The sequence below is a fragment of the Marmota monax genome, unplaced genomic scaffold (genome assembly GCF_021218885.2).
Source record: "Marmota monax isolate L192 unplaced genomic scaffold, Marmota_monax_Labrador192_F-V1.1 WCK01_AAM20220418_F8-fsc00048, whole genome shotgun sequence".
Lineage (NCBI taxonomy): Eukaryota > Metazoa > Chordata > Mammalia > Rodentia > Sciuridae > Marmota > Marmota monax.
The window spans coordinates 9,805,111-9,826,181 of record NW_026694895.1 but is presented as its reverse complement, the minus strand read 5'-3'; the positions used below and the strand labels follow the sequence as shown (position 1 = coordinate 9,826,181).

At 31.7% G+C, this 21,071-nt stretch overlaps 1 protein-coding gene across 5 annotated transcripts in view; it reads left to right on the top strand.

Annotated features, from left to right (window-relative positions):
• Acvr2a (activin A receptor type 2A) overlaps window positions 1-21,071 on the top strand; it is an 84,196-nt gene that overhangs the window by 34,607 nt on the left and 28,518 nt on the right. For all 5 annotated transcript variants that reach the window (XM_058573482.1, XM_058573481.1, XM_058573483.1 and 2 more), the window contains 3 exons: window positions 9,131-9,338; window positions 11,871-11,980; window positions 12,164-12,318. In XM_058573482.1, coding sequence (XP_058429465.1) covers window positions 9,131-9,338; window positions 11,871-11,980; window positions 12,164-12,318 — 473 coding nt within the window. The remainder of the gene's footprint in view (window positions 1-9,130; window positions 9,339-11,870; window positions 11,981-12,163; window positions 12,319-21,071) is intronic.

Below are 21,071 nucleotides of genomic sequence, written 5' to 3'. Positions count from 1 at the left end.
TAACATTTCCTTCATCATATTTCAAACTTTTCTGTGTCTTTGTGGACAAATTAGACTTTAGGGCAAGTTTTGGATAGTGTTAAGTTTTCGTAAAGTTTAAAAACAGCCCAGAGCAGCCAAATAGGGAAGGTGATACCTCTAAGCTGTGTGTTAACATAGAAAGAAAAGGCACCAAAAGACCTAAAATGTATTTGTAATCATACAGAAACAAATTAATGAGTCTTCAATAGGAAAGAAATTATGTAGCACAAATGTAGTAAACAAGAATTTTAGTTTTTCTTTTTACTTTTTTGATACTAGAAATTCTATTCTTTGTAAGTTGAAGCAACACAGTTATACATATGAAAAAAGCTTGTGATTTAAAAAAAAAAAGCTTAGCTAAGTGATTCGTATCCATCTGTTATTTAATGTCGTAGTGAGTTATCAGCTTACGTCTTTTTACTTTAAAATAACTACTGTGTTGCTATTAAAAGCTACTTTTAACAAATATTATTATTATTATTATTATTATTATTATTATTATTTAAGCTCTCCTTTAAACTTCCAGATATTACTTTGATGAGAGTGTTTATGGTGGCTGTCATGCTGTGTCCCCCGCCCCCCACTTTTCTCACTCTTGACACTGCTGATTGATTCTTCAAGGATTATGTTTCACATTACTTTCATAGTAAGCATAAATGATAGAAATATTATGTGTTTGGGTACTTCATCTGTCTACTAGGAGCTCTGTTGTGATTTTTAAGAATGTACCTTTCATCTTTTTTTCCCCTAAATTTATGCTCAGTTTTGGGTTTTGTACATTCTTTAAAAATAGCCTATTAATCTGATGGGATTATTGGCCTCCAGCTACAGTCCTCATGATTCCCTTTCCTTGCTGGCAAATGAATATCTAATATCAGAAATATCTTAGTAAAACTTGTATTTACTTATTCCTGTTTTGGTGTAAAGCATCTTTTGAATGAATGCCAAAAGACTACATAGAACTATTTTAATCTTAAGACTTTGGCATTTATAAATATACCCCATGTTTTGTGGCTATAGGCAAAAAGTACTTTATTTTGTGCTTTTTCTTTGAAGATATCTAACTTATCCTGGGCAATATATATCTTTTATGACGGTGTAAATATCAGGAAAAGAGTTAGCAACAGGGAAACATAGGATAAACATGTTTGGAAGCAAGCTTTGTTTTATTGGAAGTTGGATAAACATTTAGAAATGTAGCTACCTAGTAAAGGAAAGGGACTAGGAGTTGTGAGAAAAGAAAGGAAAGGAGAAATACTGGGGAATGATAGTGACCAAAGTGTATTGTTATGTTCATATATAAATATATAATAATGAATCTCACCATTATATAATTATGCATTAATAAAAATATAGGAAAAAAAAGGAAATGCAGCCATCCAACTTAATAAGCCTTTTCAGTTTTATATATTACTTTTATATGCTCAGGGAGACTAAATATGGGACTGTGGTAAGCAAAAACTTGATCTCTGTACTCTAATTTGCTAATCCTTTTGATGATACCTATGACATGCATATTATAGACCATTGTTTTTTATTGATTGGTTAGTATGGCTTCATGATTTTCATTGCATTTCCAACACAGTTTACTTATTGTTTTCTGATCAATCTTTAAAATGCAATTTTATGCTTTTGTTGTCTTCCAAGACGTTTTTTTCCTTTAGTGTACCATATCCAGTACTAAAGAATATGAAATGCTTCCATCCAGTGAGGGCAAACACTGTTCACAACCTTGACTATAGTTTCATCTTCTCTGCCTATATTTACTTTAATTCTGTCTCTATTTAGTAGTCATGCTCTAGTCCCATTTCCTCCCTAAATCCTTTTAGTTTTCATTCTTTTTTTTTTGTTTGTTATGAGCGATTGAACTCAGGGATGCTTAACCACTTAGCTACACCTGTTTATTTTATTTTTTTAAATTTTGAGACAGTGTCTCCCTAAGTTGCTTAGGGCCTCATTAAGTTTCTGAGGCTGACTTTGAACTTGCAATCCTCCTGTCTTAGCCTCCTGAGCCACTGGGATTACAGGTGGGTGCCATCACACCTGGCCATACAGCCTTTTCTAATTCTTCTAGGTCTTTGTGAATTGATTTAGTGCACATTTATTGAGTGTTTATATGGTGTTAGCCACTGATGATACAGAGGTGGTGACTGTACTTGTTTTAGAAACTCTAATGGGGGTCCTAGGTTATCATTTCCAAATTCCTACTACATTTATCTAGCCCTTATCTTGGTGATTTTATTTATGGAACAAGTGTATGATCAGTTCTTTTATCTGCATACATCCAATGTAAAGCAGTTTTCTCTAAAAATTTATTCCTTAAAATAAGGTGTTATATTTTAGTTTTTATAAAATTTTTCATATTTTGAAACTTCTGTTATTTTATTTTTAACAGAACTAAAGGATAAATAACCCTTATTCTAAATGCTTGGGACCCAGAATTGTGGAGTATTTTCTCATATATAATGAGATATTTTAGTGATGGGACCCCAAAATTCATTTTAGTTTTGTATACATCTTATATACATATCCTGAAGGTTTTTGTTTGTTTGTTTTAAACAGTATCTTTAATGCATCTTGTTTTGACTGTGAGATGTCAATGTGTGGCATCATGTTGCTGCTTAAAAAGTTTCAGATTTTGGAGTTTTAGATATTTGGATTAGGATGCTTAACATGTTATTTATGGAAATCACAACATATACGTATAGAACTATTAAAAAACTAACTGCCTTAGTATTATGTGAATGAATATTTTTGTCTTAAAAGATATTTTTATTGAGAGTATTATATATCACTTTAAAAATGTATTGCTTTTCAAAACAACTTAAATGGAAGTGAAGATTATGCCTTTTAGGATACTTTTGATGGCTCAAAAAGACAGTAATAAGACACTTGTTGAAGATACAGGTAAAGTTTGAATGTAATTGTTTTATTAAATTTGTGTTTGTGATTTAAAACATAAGGCTAAATTAACATTCAGTATACATTAAACTGTATCAAGTAAACATAAAAAATTTGTATATTTTAAGTTAGTCAAGATAAAAGAAAATCTTCTTGGGGAAAATTAGGGATCCTTCATATTGAGGGCTGCCTGATTAGAAGATATTTTGGATTAAAAAACATCATTCACTGTGATCTGTCTTCCATAGTTGATTCTTTGAACATGTAGTCTGTCCATAAAGTGGCAAGAGTAATGATATGTGAAAGGGAAATAAGAATTGTTTTTTGAGTTGAATTTATTATATTTGAAATTTCATTAACCTTTCCTAGAAGACTTGAGTTGCTTATAGGAAGCACAAGTTTAGGGTAGGCCTTCAGTGGCGTACCTCTTTATACATAGTGGTAGTTTCAGACAGTATTATATCATCACCTTGTATCTTCTGTCTAAAGAAAAGAAATGTCAGTATAACTCATATATTCCCCAGTTCTTAAACTGGACATATGTTTTTTTTTTTATTGACTCATTTTAGTTGATAAACAAAATGATATACATTTAGCATGTACAACATGTTTTGAAATATGTGTACATTATGAAATGGTTAAATGATGCTTATGTACATATGCATTGCCTTACATACTTACATTTTGTGGTGAGAATGCTTAAAATCTAATCCCCCAAAGCATTCTGATATGTAAAAGTACATATATAAATAGCTGATTAAAAACATTGAATAAATATAAAACAATTTATGTTGGATCAGTTAGTGAGCACTTTAGGAGAAGAAAGAGTCCTGATTAAAAGAGTTAGGGTTTTGATATGTGTATCTTAAGAAAACTTGAAAACTGTCACATACATGAGATTTTGCCTGGGTGGCTTTCTGAAAGAGCTGGACTTTCAGGAATTACTAGAATAACATTATATAGTGAGGGGGAGGGCATTCAAGATGTATTTACTTCAGATCCAGTTGTTCCAGCACCTGTTTTTGAAAAGCTACCCTTCCTCCATTGAATTGCTTTGTCCATTTTGCAAAAATTAATTGAACATATTTGTGTGGATCTATTTCTGGTGTCTTATCTGCTCCACTGATCTATGTGTGTTTTCCTCTTCCTGTACTTCACTTGTCTTGATTTACTACAGTTAAGCCTTAAGGGGTGTTGTAAATCTTAACATTGTGAAAGTGGAGAGTGATTTCTCCCACTTTAGTCTTCTTTTCCAAAAAAATTTAAAGTAAGCTTGTTTAATGCAAAGAAATTTTCTGAATTTTGGTATGAATTGCACTAAAACTGTATGTAAGTTTAGGGAGAACTGACATCTTTATTAGTCTTAGTTCCATGACATGAACATAGTATGTCTCTTCAACTGTTTAGGTTTTTGGTTCATCAGCATTTTATAATTTTCATCATAGGGATCTTATATATGATATGTTTGTTAGGTTATAGCTTCAAATTGTAACTGGTATTGCATTTTTAATTTCCACTTTGTTGTCAGCATATTGAAATGCAGTTGATTTTAGTTTATTGATCTTGTGTCCTGTGACCTGACTGAACTCATTTATCATAGGAGATTATTTTTTAAGGTATCTTGTGATTTTCTATATAAATAGTAACATCATCTGAAAATAGAGACAATTTTATTCTTCTTTCTCAGCCAGTATCCCCTTAATTTCCTTTTCTTACCTTATTGCATTAGCCAGAACTTTTGAGTACCATTTTAAATAAGAGGGATAAGAGTGGCTATTACTACTTTGTTTCCTAAGCATTTGGTCTTTCACCATTAAGTATGATGTCAACTGTAGGTTTTTTAGTATAATATTCTTTTATGATACTCAGGCAGTTCCTCTCTATTCCTAGGGACTAAGTTTTGTTTTTTATTAATCATTAATGGGTGTTGCTTTTTCTGTATCAATTGATAAAACCGTGGGATTTTCCACTTTTAGCCTGTTGATTTGGTAGATTGCATTGACTGATTTTTGAATGCTGAATCAATCAACCTTGTATACCTGGATTAAACCTGGTTGTGATGTAGTTTTCACTTTTAAAAATATGTTGTTAGATTCCACTTATTAAAATTATGTTGAGAACTGATTCATCTAAGCTGATAAGAGATATTGGTGTGTGTTTTTTCCTTTCTGCGTTTTTTTTTTTTTTTTTTTTGTATCAAGGTAATACTGGCCCCATCAATGAATAAATGCCTTTACTTCTGTTGTTTGGAAGAAATTGTGTAAAATTGATGAGCTGTATTTTAATATTTTATGTTTTTAAGAAACAAAACTTGAATTGTCCTCAGATGCAGTTGCTTTAGGTGAAATTTTTTCTTTCTTTCTTTTTTTTTTGCAAAGGAAAAACGTTTTAGATTGAACATTAATTCTTTTTTTAAATATTTATTTTTTAGTTTTAAGTGGATACAATATCTTTATTTTATTTTTATGTGGTGCTGAGGATCAAACCCAGTACCTCATGTGTGTTAGGTGAGCATTCTACCACTGAGCCACTACCCCAGCCCTGAACATTAATTCTTCAAGGTTATTTTATGGCCCAGTAATCTACCAGATATCAAATTCTGTGTATTGACCCCCTTGCCCCCATACCCCATACACACGCTCACATGTATGTATATTTTAATGGTAGGACGAATGCAACAGTTAGTACTAGTCTTTAATGTATAACCAGTATTTTTAATATATAAATATTATCTAAATTAAATCTGATGCTGGATCCACCTGACTAAATTTTCTGTAATAAGATGGAGTGTGAATTATGGATCTGGAAAATAATTTGGAAATTGAATTGAGGGATTTGCTAGCATGTTCAAGGCAGCAGTTTGTGAGCTAGTCTGCAGGTACAGGCCAAAGCCTATTAAGCCAATGGTTCTTAACTTGGAATGAACATTAGAAAAAAAGAACTCAAAGTGAATACTATGTGTGTGTATGTGTGTGTGTGTGTGTGTGTGTGTATCCCCCAAATGTACTTTTCATCTACTGCATTTCCAGGGCATAAGAAAATAGCACTTTAATATGTGAATGTGTGAAAATACAAAGGGAATTCTGATGTGCATCATTGTTTAAGAATCACTGTACTAACTCTGCGTACTTTTCATGTATGTTTATTTCTTTTAAAAATGACAACATTAAGCATATGGAGGTTTTTTTTTTTTTTGATAGAATACATTTTTGTATAGGAACATGAAGTTTCAGGGGCTGGGGATATTAGCTCACTTGGTAGAGTGCTTGCCTCGCATGTACAAGACCCTAGGTTCAATCCCCAGCACCACCAAAAAAAAAAAAAAAAAAAAAAAAAAAAAAGAAAAAAAAGAGAGAGAGAGAGAGAGAGAGAGAGAGATGAAGTTTCAGAAAGTAGGACCTGCCATTAAAACCTAATACATGTAAATTATTTTGCCATCTTTTTAAAACCACACCTTTAAAGTTACAATGTGAGCTTAAGAATATAAAAATATATATAATTTGGTTTATTTTATAAGTACCTCTTTATGTTTAGTGTTTAGTTAGAGGTGTGATAGCATAGAAACTGATTACAGATAAGCTTGAGGAGTAGAGGAGAGATTGTCATAGTTTTTTCCATAAGACATTTTCTCTCTACCTATATTTCATATCAATGAAATGATAGTCTGGATCTAGAAAATCACTCAGAAATATTGTTTACCTTTAAAAAATAATTAGTATGAATACTTTTTAAATAAATAAAATGGCCATTAGCTTATCTTTTATCTAAATGTACTCTGTCTAAATTGATGTGACATTGGTGTTGCTCTCCTCCCTTCTAAATGGTAAAATCCTTTCAGAAAAATCCTCAAAATCCTTTTTAGTACAGTGCTTCAGGCAGCCACTCCTTGATTGGAATTAATACCAGAGTTGCAAAGGGCAGGGTTCTTTGTTCTTCAGTTTTGTTTAATTTAAGGGGTATTACTGTGCCTCAGTGGAAACTTCTTTCATAAATTGAAGGTAATTATACGGTGGTATTTTAACATAAATGAAATGAATAAAATTCACAGGATACCCATCCCTAACAAAATAAACACAAGGCAAGTTAGCTGCACTGTTGTAATCAGGACATAGTTTTAAGACAGGGTAGCAGACCACACAATCTATGGGTCAAATGCAGCCTAAAGAAAGATTTTTACATTTTTAAATGATTGAAAAATTTTGAAAAAAAAATTTTTAGATGCAAAAATTAGAAGAATTTTTATAGTGTTCATAAATAAAGTTTTATTGGAACACAACCACATTCATTCATTTACTGTCTGTGGATGCTCTTGTGCTTCACAAGCAGAGTTGAGTAGTTGCGACAGACCATATGGCCTGTAAAGCCTAAAATACTTACTGTCTGGACCTTTACAGAAAAAGTTTGCCATCTCTGTTTTAAGATAAAGTGTGGGAAGTAATGATTGCTTTGGGGTTTTTTGGTAAAGGAGGAAACTTAGTTTGCTCATATTTTGAACAAGTTTCTGAAAAGGAATAACTTAGAAAATGGCTGTGTACAAGGTAAGTAGTAGTATCAGTCCTTCTGTTATACACTGCAGCTGACAGTTACCAGCATAGTGTGCTGTCAGTTTATGCTATTATTTTTTCCATACTTGAGGGAAAAGTCCATGGCGCAATTACTACTCATAGATACTAGTGGCTTATAATTATATCTCTGTGATAGTACATTTGTAGAGCAGCTCTTCTTAGGACTTCTTTAGGCTCTCAGAAACCTCAAAGAACTTTTTAAAAATGTGGGTTGTATCTGTTAATATTAATCATATTTGAAATGAAGACAGAAAACTTAAAAATATTAATTTGTTTAAAAATAGTAATAAGTCTGTTCTGTTAGTAAAAGAACAGATCTTTATGAAAATATATTCCAAAACAAAGAGAAAGTAGCAAGATATTTTTTTCATGATTGTTTTAGTAGAAGACAACTGAACTCTTCTCTTTGTTAAGTTTGTTGTGATATTTTATTTTGAATGAAGTATATGAAGGAAATCTGGCCATACACAGATATATAGTTAGGGAAAGGAGTAATATTTTAATAATGTATTAGCTATTTGTGGATGCTTTTCTTTGATTCCATACCAAACTCAGGTAGTTTCTTTTCAATTTTGTTTTCAAATTAGCTTTATTTAAATGTAATTTATGATAGAATAAAATATATTGTTTTAGATATACAGTTCTTTTTTGTTGTTGTTTTTAAATGTATGGACCTTTTTTATTTGTTTATTTATATGTGGTGTTGAGAATCGAATCCTGTGCCTCACACATGCTAGGCAAGTGCTTTACCACTGAGCCCCACAGCCTCAGCCCCTAGATACACAATTCTATAAGTATAGTGACCCTTAAAGTAAAAAAAGTATGAGTTCACCTTTGTACTCCCCTCACAAATTATTTTGAGTATTTTAGTTACTTGCTTTCCCAGCTAAGATTAAACATAGTTTCTTTAAAGTTAGTTGGTTTGGTATCACTGATGAACTTTCCATCCCTTGATTTGTCTTACACATTGGATTTACTTATAAATGCTTTTGTAACAGTACCCATAATTCATTTAGAAAATATTCTCAACTATATAGACCTTCTAGAGATTAGTGCATTTCATTATTCACTCTTTAAAGGAGACCTTTGGGGGCTGGGGGTGTAGCTCAGTGGTAGAGCGCTCGCCTCGCACGTGAGAGACCCTGTCCATTTTTTTTTTCTTGAGGTAACAGTTTTACTTGGTTTACTTTTAAGAACTTATCTGCCAGATACCCAAGTATGAATTTGTATATTGTATAGTCATACAAGGGCTTTTTCTTGAGGCAACCATTATGCTTTGCTGTGCAGCAGAATTGCGTTTGCCTAGTTCCTATTTTGTCACAGGTATTGAAAAGAAGTCTATTCAGTGTTTGAAAATTAATACAATTAATAGTATCTGCTGCTTTTCATCAAGGATATTCTTAAATGAAATGAAACTGGTGTTGTCCAGAGAAATTTTGTGATGTCTGAGATTATTGTGGTTATTTTTATACTTAAAGTCCAGGGATTAACCTGGAAACATAAATCTAAAATTATAATACTGGGAAGACAGTAAATTGTTGACATTTTAGGAATACCTGAAGTTGCTATCTCGGGAGACAAACTCTTCTTTTATAATGATAATATAAGATGTTATACTAAGTTGTTGTTTTATTATCTTATAGGTGCTATACTTGGTAGATCAGAAACTCAGGAGTGTCTTTTCTTTAATGCTAATTGGGAAAGAGACAGAACCAATCAAACTGGTGTTGAACCCTGTTATGGTGACAAAGATAAACGGCGACATTGTTTTGCTACCTGGAAGAATATTTCTGGTTCCATTGAAATAGTGAAACAAGGTTGTTGGCTGGATGATATCAACTGCTATGACAGGTGAGAACATACTTTATTTTCTTTGAAAGTGTTGAGTAATTTTCCTGCACCTGTTCCCCCCTTTGAAATAAGATCAGTGTATAGATTGTCACATGAATTTTTCTTGCTTTTTAAATATGGAATTTTGAAGACCATTATAATATGCTCTAATGACAAGATATGTATTTTAAAGTAATAAACATGGTATCTTTATGACGTTTTATTCTTGATATATTTTGAATATTCTATCCAGTAATGAGACCTCTTAAGGAAAAATCATTTCATTGCCCACGTCAGAATTATGAACTTTTATGCCAATTTTAAGGAAAAAGGACTTTTAAAATTGCTTTATAAGAGTATATCTGTTGAAAAATATCCTCAAGGAGACTAAACCTTAATTGTAGTATTTAATTTCCTTTCAGTTTTCTTCTTTATGTATTTGGAAGAAATTGATCTTATTACATCCCACCCTACTTTTTTCTTGCTACATAGGCCTTTGTTCTTTACCCCAAGAGACATTTTAAGTTGACATTCAGAATTACAGCAGAATTAACATAGTTCTCTTAGGAAGCTACATTTTATTTAAAAGATCTTTTATAAATTGTTCAGCACTGGAAGTAAAATATAGTGGTCATGTTATTGACTGCCTTTGATATTTCTCTAAGAAGTTGGGTAGATACTGAGCCACAGAATTTCCATTACAGCAGAAAGTAAATGATGCCATTTATACTGAACCTGATAGCTACTTTCAGGAGCATCAATTGATTACCTGTGATCTCTAATCAGCTAGTCATATGTGACTAATAACAACATACATTGAATAAACCCTGAAAATTGGACTAGTTTCACATTTCATGACAAATTAAAGTGCAGTTATTTTGGTATATTTTTAGTGATTAGGGTATCCTTGTAAGTCTGAATTTTCCAAGGATTATTTTTTTACACTTAACAGGTTTTAGCAGTATTTCTGATTATTAGTCTGTCTGCTACCAAAAGTAGTCAAGTGATAAGACCTATTATGAAAGGTAAATAGGAGGGATTTGGGAAACTTTCTTTTAATTAGTTTAGATCAGAGATTTCTTTTTGGGGGGAGGTGGAGAGTAAAAACTGTTTCCTACATAAAACCAGCATTTCAACATGTGAGACTCAATGTTGAAATGAGTTGTGAGCCATTCACTGAAAGTCTGTGGAGTGCTTCATTATTCAGTGCAAATACATGCTCTCTTAGAGTGATAATTACTACACTAGCTTTGTTTGGGGAGATTAAATGCTAATAGAGAAGTATGTGAGTTTTTTTAATGCTCTAAATCTGATTGAAAAAAATTTAGTAAGGATGGTAAAAGAAGTAAGAGAAAAGAAGAAAGATTCAAGCAGTGTCCAAATGTGGAAGAAAATAAAGAAAAATGAAATTGGATGGCGAAAAGTAATTTTCTTGAACTAATTCAGCTAGGTGTTTAATCATGTTAATCTCCTATAACTTGAGGTGTGAATCTGAATATTAATTTTTAAACTTGTACATTTCTTCTTATACATTGTTAAAACTTAGATTTATCTCTTTACTTTATACTAAATAGTGTTAGTATAGATTATAATTTAAAATTTGATTTTGTTAAAACTGTCTTCTTGAAATTTCTGGAACTTTTCCCTTAATAGTTAAATTTAACTTTATTTTTCTTACAGCGATCACAAAGATTCAGTTTATTTAAAAGGGTGATTCTTTTTTACTTAAATATATATAGCTATTTCTTGGTAGTTGATTAGGGGTTGTTCTAGAGGATAAATCCACGTCTTTTCAGTGACTTAGGTCCCATTGACTGCCTCCCCCTTTTCTTCTTAATTCCATTTAATTCTTAGCAATTTGAGTTACTAGGTCCTATATGTTTGTTATTGTATATTTGTTCATTACTTGATGCTTAACCCAGTCTTGCTCATTGTGTTCAGAAAACAAATCTATTACTATTAAAAATGACAATATTAATTCCCAAAGCTAGTTTGGATTTCTGATTTTGAAATATGCTTATACATGAGATATGAGCTTGTATAAATAGTTATATGTATGTGTGTATACTTATTATTATTCCTTATTATACACATACATACACAGATTTATATGAAGTTTTTAGTTTTTAATATTCATAAAAATGGGAAAGCTATATTTCCAGTGAGCAAAAGCACTGCTAGCCTGAATTTTCTCATTGACTTATGTTGTTCTTCAAGCTTTTCTAATAATTAACAAAAGAAAGAAAAAAGATGCTTGGCATAGATTATTTATTAAAAACTGTATTAAAGCACTGGTCTCAAGGAATTCATGTGAATGTCATAAATTCAGCTGTTTTTGTCTGTTTCCTGATGAGATTTAGTAATAGCAGTCTAGGATACTTTTGGCTTTTAGGAAATGATCATTAGTCTGTATAATAAATGTGTACCAATAAAAATTTTTTTTAAAAATGTGATTCTCAAACATTAATAAAAATCTTGAAGTTGAGTATAAGTGACTCATTTATTATTTATCTCTTAGAATATTGATTTTGATTATTTCTCTTCTGTTTGTAGGACTGATTGTATAGAAAAAAAAGACAGTCCTGAAGTCTACTTTTGTTGCTGTGAGGGCAATATGTGTAATGAAAAATTTTCTTATTTTCCGGAGATGGAAGTCACACAGCGTAAGTTCATAGGGAAAATACATAAGATTGTTTAGCATGTAGACTGAAAACAAAGAATATTTGTGTTGATAGGATACTTCTATTTCCTCATATTCTATTTTTTTCAAATATTTGACACTATGATAAATATTGTAGAATTTTATAGACCAAATCTGAGTTGTTTTTTCCTTCCCCTTTCTACAGCCACTTCAAATCCAGTTGCACCTAAGCCACCCTATTACAACATTCTGCTCTATTCCTTGGTGCCACTTATGTTAATTGCAGGGATTGTCATATGTGCATTTTGGGTATACAGGCATCACAAGATGGCCTACCCTCCTGTACTTGTTCCAACTCAAGTAAGTTATTGCGCCATACTTTGTACTACTTAAAATTTTATATTTTAAAGAAATATTACTGTGGTAAAACTAAATAACAAATTATTTTCTTTTTGAGTTAATTTTTGAATGTTTATTGTCATGAGAACTACAGCTTATTTTACAAACATTAATTTGCTATGTTCTAAACTTTTCTCAAAAGTTGAGGTAGAGTAGAATGGGGGGTATTCCTATTCCTATTTTCTCTGTATAATTAATGTGTATGAATAACATTTTTTAAAATTTGATTTTCAAATATTAATTTTGATTTTCAAATGTTCATTAATTATTTGCAAGAATTTTGCTTTCATTCTAATATGTGTAAGTAGGAGGTACACCCTACTTTCTTCTTGAGGATTAATTAATGGTAGAGAAGAAGTGTCATCATAACCCTTTTTTTCTTTTCCAACCTCTTCTCTATTCTTAAATCTCTGGGCCTTTTTCAATACTACTGTCCAAACATTAGGATGGACCCAGGAAGATAACCAAGAAAGTATGAAAAACAAGTATCATAATTTAGGAACATATCTCCATAAAAAGTGTTTTAGGGGGAGGGGAGGAGCAGAAGAGCAACATTTCTCATCATGTGTTCATGTGTTACTGGTAGTTCAAAAAAAATTTTTTTCCCAACATACAAAGTATCTTTTGAAGACTAAAAACTTTTTTTTTTTTTTTAACGCTCTTGTTTCTTACTCACCTTACCCTAAATATTTCTTGAAATAGAGATGTGATTGGTAATCAGATTAAATGCATTACATTTTCCTCATTCTCTAACATGTAGGACAATTGACACTGGTCTAGTGCCTTACAAGAACTTTTTATGGAGGTAATTTAATGTTCTACAGGCCCAGGAAAGCTGAAAACTTTTGGTTATACTTGCTTGAGACATCTCTCTAAATTCTAGTTTTTATTGAGTTTCTTTTAACTCTTAAGATCAGATTACTATGGCCTTCTGGATCTCTTGGTTTAACTTTGTTTTTGTAATACCAGTAGGATTAATGGTTAAAACTTGATAGAAGAAAATGGTAAAGTCCTATAATTTAATGACCATAACAACTTCTTCCCTTTAAGCTTTATTTACGTAACACACTTCTTTCTTAGTACTTGCAGCAATCTGTTAGTATTAGATCATTGATCTCCATAACCTTTGGAAGATATGTATATGGAGAAGTAAACCCAAAGGTAAAATAAAATACATTGTTCAATAAATTGGATAAACAATATTTTATGTAATATTATGTAATAAAACATAAACAATATTTTATGTATGTAAATAACTGAAACATTTTAACTTTTAAACAGTAGTGGCTACATTTGGATTTATTAAAAATCATTTGTAAAAAGTGTTTTAAAGTAAAAAATTTTAGTACCTAATGTATATAATTTACTCCAGATAACCATAGGGTGCACTTTGCCTTTGTCAGTAGAAACTTTAAACTTTTGTTTTAGTACCTAAATTTAGAAGAGTATTCAATATTATAGTAGTTTTCTGAATTTACCATAGATTTGTGATGTGATATAAATAAACTAGAACCCACATTTAAATAAATTTGTTAAGGTTTTTATAGAAAGAATTTTAAAAAGATAATATAATCCTATATTAGTTTATATCCAGTATAGATATAAAGTTGTAGTTAAGACTTTTTTTTATAAAGGACTTGTTAATCTATATCAGATCACTTTATTTAGAAATACTAATTAATTCAAGAGTTCCTTTTTTTAAAAGGAACAATGCATGGGGCATGGTGGAACAAGCCCATAACCCCAGCAGCTCAGGAGGCTGAAGCAGGAGAATTAAGATCTCAACGCCAGCTTCAGCAAAAGCAAGGTGCTCAGCAACTCAATGAGACCCTGTCTCTAAATAAAATACAGAGGGTTGGGGATGTGGCTTAGTGGTTGTGTGCTCCGGGATTCAAACCCAATATCTCCCCCCACCACCAAAAAAGGAAGATACCATAAGAACCTGGATCATATAAGAATATCTGTCTGTGAACCCTTTAGATATTTGTTGCAATTACTAATGTTATCATACACATTTATTTAGTACTTGCATTGCTGTTATAAATTTATATGAATTGCAGAAAAAAATTAGAAATACAGATTTAGTGATATAGTAACCTGAAGAAAAATGCAAGATGAGCCTGACTTTATGCTTTCTTGCTGCATAAACCGTGGAAAAGGGGCATTGCCATTGATGTGGAATTTTGCTTTCATCACCTCTCACTGTCTCTGAAACAGTATGGTTTATGCAAACTGTAGTTCTGTAAGAGTGTTCAGTAGCCATCCTGTGACAAAAGGCTTACCTTTTATTTAAAAATAATTAATGATAATTTGATTTACATAAGATGTAAATGTGTGTTCTGGGGTGCCATTATTATTATACATAAATACATAAATTATAATATAAAAAGCATTTAAAGAAAAAGTTTTTCAATAATTTCCAGATTGCAATACTAGTGTATAAGGATTATATTTGGGATTTGTTAGAAAATATAATTTCCTGGATGATACCCTGGAAAATATGGAATGTGGTCTGTGAAATTATTTTTTCAGTAAGTTTCCCAGGTGAATCTTGTGACCAGCCAGATATGGAAAGCACTTATTTAATCTTACTTCACAGGACCAAATATGTAGTGTAAGTTCCAATTTTATAGATAGAGAAATTGAGACAGCAAAACTCACAAGTGTTAGAGTTGGAATGTGAACCAAGAACCCTCTGATACTGAAGCTTTGTTTCTATTGCTGATTCAGTTCTGCCTGTCTTTAGAAAGCAGATGCTTCTGGTATTTCACATAATTCAACATCTCCTGCCATCTCAGAATCATTGTATAGGATAAATTATTTTTCTACTTTTGGATATTGAATAGTTTGTCTAAGTACCAAAACAAGCAGTAACATTATCTCACATTAACATTATCTCAAGCACCCCCCCCCCCCCCCAGAGAGAGAGAGAGAGAGAGAGAGAAGAGAAAGAGAGAGAGAGAGAGAGAGAGAGAGAGAGAGAGAGAGAGAGAGAAGAGAAGAGAGAGAGAGAGAGAGAGAGAGAGAAATGTGTTTTCCAATTAAAAAATTGTTTTAGGGCCTGGGATTGTGGCTCACAGGAGAGTGCTTGCCTCTCATGCGTGAGGCACTGGGTTTGATCCTCAGCACCACATAAAAATACAATATATTGTGTCTACCTATAATTAAAAAATATTAAAAAAAATAAAAAATTGTTTTAGCATTGGGCTTGGTAGCAGAGGCCTATAATCCCAGTGGCTCAGGAGGCTGAGGCAGGAGGATTATGAGTTCAAAGCCAGCCTCAGCAATTTAGTGAGGGCCAAAGCAACTCAGCAAGACTCTGTCTCTAAATAAAATACAAAAAAGGGTTGAGGATGTGGCTCAGTGGTTAAGTGTCCTTGGGTTCAAAGTTCAAACCCTGTTGGAAAAATAGTCCCCAAAATGACTATTTTGAAGGGTTAAGAGGTAGGTAGGAGAGGAATACTGAATGTATGGTATTAAGGTGTCTTTATGAATTTTACCCCACATTCATGTATATCCAGTGTAATTTCAAGACTATTTGAGAAAAGATTTTAATATTTTTGCCATGGATTATTGGAGTATTCTTCTTCCAAATTCTTTAAATGTTTTACCACAATGACCAAATTTGTTGTTACTTTCTTAGGGAAATTTCTCAAATCCTTGGTTAGCGAAATGAGATTGATCAAATTATGTGCATGTGTGAATATGACATAATGAATCCCACTATTACATATAATTATACCAATAAAAATATCTTGGCTAAAGACTATTTTGTGAATAAAGTAGTCTGTTGTTAGGAATTGGTGGCATCATAATTAATAAAACTGTTATGATATTTAAATGGTAGGATTCTTTAAGACATCGGGTTGTTTAGATTTTTTTTTTTCTGGTTTCATTAGTATTTTTATCTTGAAGAAGTGATACAGGGATATAAATACTTTAAAACATGGTTCTTTTAATTATGATTTTTAGTAACCAACAAAAATCATTCTAAAACAAATCTAACATAATTAAAAGAACAGAAAAAGCATTTTGTTATTTTTTAAAAAAATTGAAGCCATGCTTCTTTATGATGGATAACTACTGTTGTTTCTACCACTATTTAATTTCTTCCCAATTACACTGGATGCAAGCCCTGTAGACAACTATTTCTGACTTTGGCCTTGTCGTTTATTAAATCCTATTCCTTCACCTTTTCTTCCTTACTGATCCTATTGTGGTTCAGGACATTTTTACATCTGTGGTTGTGATTAATTCTGTATCTTATAGTTGGTTTTCTTGTTTTCATTTATCTTCCTTCATCTGTACTATTGTTAGAATAGCATTTTACATGTTTGATTATGTTGTTTCTGTGTTTAAAAATATTTGATAACGCCCGGTGATCCACTATAAAGGATATAAAATTTGAGCATAACATGTGTCTTGTACTCTGCCTTGTGGTTCTTTCTTCCCACTACACCCTAGAACATTCATCATATGTATCTGAATTGTTTTGATTATGTACCATCCTTGAAAAAATGGACAAAATAGTGGTCAAGTCATTTTCTGTTTTCTGCAATTCGGATGAATTATGTTGGGAAGGGCTTATAGCAATTTGTGTTCATATTCCATTCTTCTGTTAGATTGTAAGCTCCTTAAAGACTGAGTATATATTGTAATTACTGCTATATTTTACACAGGTGTTTGTGTGTAATCACCATTCTGTAAGTGCTGAATTAGTGAATTGAATTTGTTGTTTGTAGAGTTATACCAAGATGTTAATAAAATATTCCAGTATTTTTTTCTTCAATTGTACGTTTTGTGCTTTAGGATTTTGCCTTGAGATAAATCTTGAGGTCATATTTTTGGAGGGATTTTAAAGAAGTTGAAATATTCCAGCTTTTATAAGAGAATGAGACTGAAACTTTCTGTCAATTTGTGTTATCCAGGTTACTTTTTTTTTTTTGCCTGTGCTGAAACTATCTTTCCACATATAGGAAGCTGCTCTTATAAAATGTAGTGAGTAAACTGAATGTAAAAATATAAAACTGTTTGCATTGCTTTCATGACTATATGTGAGTTTAAGTTTCCTGCTTATAAGATTTATATTTGTGCTAATAAAAAACACCACTTGATAAGAAAATTAACTTTAGGAGCTAGAAATGATCCCCTTTTAACAGGATATGATGTTAGCCACTTGTTCATTTTTTTAAGGCTATATAATTAGCACTTTATTATTGCAGAGTTAATAGTTATAAAAATGATACCAGCCTCTTTAGTCCTTGCATCATGGCATTTAAATAGGTGTTAGTTTGATAAGAAGTAAGGACTTTCTGATGTTTGGGATCCCTGAGTTGGACTGGAAAATAATCCTGTTGACCTTAATATTAAAGTAATAATAGGTTGTCATTTTATGCTATGCCAAATTAGTACCCACTGAGAAACTAAGTCATCTGTGAAAGTACTTTGTAGAAGTTTTTCTCTTGATAATGGGTCTCTGTTTAGATCCATTTAGAATTAATAAGACATGGAATGGGTAGGATAACATTTTTTAAGTCAATTTGAAAAAATATGCTGTTTCCTTATTTGGGAGGATGCAGGGGAAATATATTAAATTTTATTTTATAACAAAATAGTTATTATAGTATTCATAGAAGCACATCTTGAAGTCATAAGTTGATGCTAAATAGTTGGAGTTAATTAATACATATCTATTCTCTTGCTTTTTCTTTCTTTTGCCTTCTCCCTCTCTTTTAAAACTCTCTTCTACTTAAAATACTACTTATGAATACATGTTTGTTGTATCAAGATAAATTATTTAGAAAGAGGTGTGTAAAAAAAGAGAATGATTTGCTCCTCCTTTTTCCCTTTTCTCTCACTTTCCTGAAAATAATCAGTTTATAACAGCTTGGTGAATATCCTTCTGTACTTTCTGTAACCTCACTTGAGAATATAGTTTATTCCTCTTTTATCAATTATAAAATGTTTTTCTAAAATTGAATTATTTTAACAGTATACAGAAGATATATTGTTATGTGTAATCTATCTAATTTGATTAAATGATGTATTTTTAAGTGAAATTTAGTGGAGTGTTTTGGTATGGTCAGGAAATATCAAAACTGTGTGTGTGTGTGTGTGTAAGAAACGGTGTACATTTAAGGTGCACAATGTGATATTTTTATCAGCTTGGAGTTTTTTTTCTTTTTTGCCATATGCCTAAGAGATAGTACAGGGCTGTTATGTCATGTTTTTCCTTCTGTGTTCCACTATGGTATATGATTACTTTTGTATTGATAACCTAAATTATAGCTTTCTTTAAAATATACTTCTAATTGTGAGCAGTGTCATAAACTATTCATAAATATGTCCCTTGAGAAAATATTACTTTCATTGGGCATATATAATTTATTCCACTTAAAAATACTTAGAGGCTGAGTGTGGTGACACATACCCATAATACCAGCAACTTGGGAGACTAAGGTAGGAGGATTGCAAGTTTTGAGGCCAGCTACAGCAACTTAGAAAGGTCTTAAGCAACTTAGTGAAATTCTTACTCAAAGTAAAAGGGCTGAGGATGTGGCTCAGTAATAAAATGTCCCTGGGTTCAATTCTCAGCTATTCCACCCCCAACCCACAAGTGCTCAGACAGGGTCACTTGGAGATGGCTAAAGTTCTATGTCCCAAAGGAAAAAGGTAGGAAGGGGGAGAAGGGAGAAAAATGTAGTTTTATTAATAGCTTAGAGCAGTTTAAAATTAACCAAAGCAACTTATTTCTAAAAGTGATTTTCATTTAATTTTTTTTTTTAACAATACCTTTATTCTATTTATTTAATTTTATGTGGTGCTGAGGATTGAACCCAGGGCCTCACACATACTAGGCAAGCACTTTACCACTGAGCTATAGCCTCTGCCCTCCATTTAAATTTCAAAATCTTGAATTAATTTTTCCCTTTGGAAATGGGAACCATGCATAGGGACCAGAGCATATAATTTATCTTTTTTCTTACCTGACAAAAAAGAGATGGTAATTAGGAGGAAGTGAGTTTGCTTTTTCTCTGTAGTCTTCATCTCCTAGACCTCATCTTAGACTTGTTCCTTCATGCTAGCTATTTCATTGTTGTCATTTTTTTTTTTAATTTGAGAAAATAGAATTGAAAAACTCCATTTAGTAAAACAACTGTTATGGAAGCTTTGTGGATTAGTATCTAAGTAAACTAAAAACAGGTTGATTGGTTGATTACTTTGCAGCTCAGAAATGAAGGGCAAAGATTATGAAAGGAGTTGCATTAGTCATTTTATAAGAAAAGTATGAAGGAAAAAATGTCTGATTCCAGTTCTGTAGTGATTGGGAGGAAAACATTGGGGTGTTTTGCTAATGTTAAGTGCTCAAATAACTGTTAGCTGTTATTTCCAACAGAGTAGCAACTTCAGAATTGAACCCAAGCCGAGTGTGGTGGCTCATATCTATAATCCCATCTGCAAGAGGATCTCTAGTTCAAAGCCAGCCTTAACAATTTAGTGAGGTTCTAAAGCAACTCAGCAAGACTCAGACTCTAAATAAAAAAAAAATTATATATATATATATGTGTGTGTGTGTGTGTGTGTGTATCTATATATATCTATATCTATCTATCTATCTATCTCTCTATATATAATATAAATAAAAGGGATGGGGATGTAGCTCCCTGTTTAAGCATTACTGGGTACAATTCCTGGTACCTGGTTAAAAAAAAAATTGAACTCAAAAGGAATCATTTTTATTGAAACTATCATTGATATATATCAAAGTTAATACTTGGAATTTTGTGTAATAAAATAGTTCAATTTGAATTCTGTATAACACAGTATACAAAGCACTTTATACCTGTTAATTCATTTAATCTTTAAATACCCCATGAAATGGGTTCTGTTTAATCAAGTTCATAAAGAAAATTAAGGCACATATAGATGAACTGTTTAGAGTCCCCGACCCTGTGGCAAAGCCTGGGCATTTAATTCCAAGTATTGAGGTTCATTGATTGAATTACTTATAAATGACTTATTTCAATAAATAATTTGATAGGGTCTATAAAAAATTCAAGTAGGATAAAGGGATAAGTTTATGTAATTTACATTTAAAACAATTTCTGTTTTAAGTATATATAGCCTTGTAGATAAACAACCATTTTACCCACAACACAATTTATTTGTGTACAACATCATCCTTTTCCTTTTCTTCATCTTAATCTGCAGGATACAAATTCTAAAATAAATGAAATTTCTTCTGTAGTCAGTCAGAAACCTGATGCTTTTGACCAATAATCAAAAGGAGAAATGGGCATGCCTTCGTTTCTTTCTGACTTTTCATCCCAGTTCTGTCTGCTCTGAAGTGCTAACCGCTTTGTAGGGAACTTTTCCAGAATCCTTGTCTCATCCATGTTAATTTTTGCTTTGCTTTCAGGAGGAGCAAGGTGAAAGAAACTGTAGGAAGTGGGATTCATTACAAAGGAATATGGAAGATCTAATTAGATAGAATCATGGCTGTGCATTTTAAAATATCAGTATTATTGAATCTGTAATTGTATATTTGCCTTTTCCAGCTCAGAAATGTTTGCCCTGATACACTGGGTTATTTTATTTCTATCTGCTTGACGATAGGCTTTTAAAAAATGAACAATTGTAGAATTTCTTAAAATGTAAAATAATTAGATAATAAAGAGGAGACATTCAAATTCTTTTTTGATAGTCTCAACAGG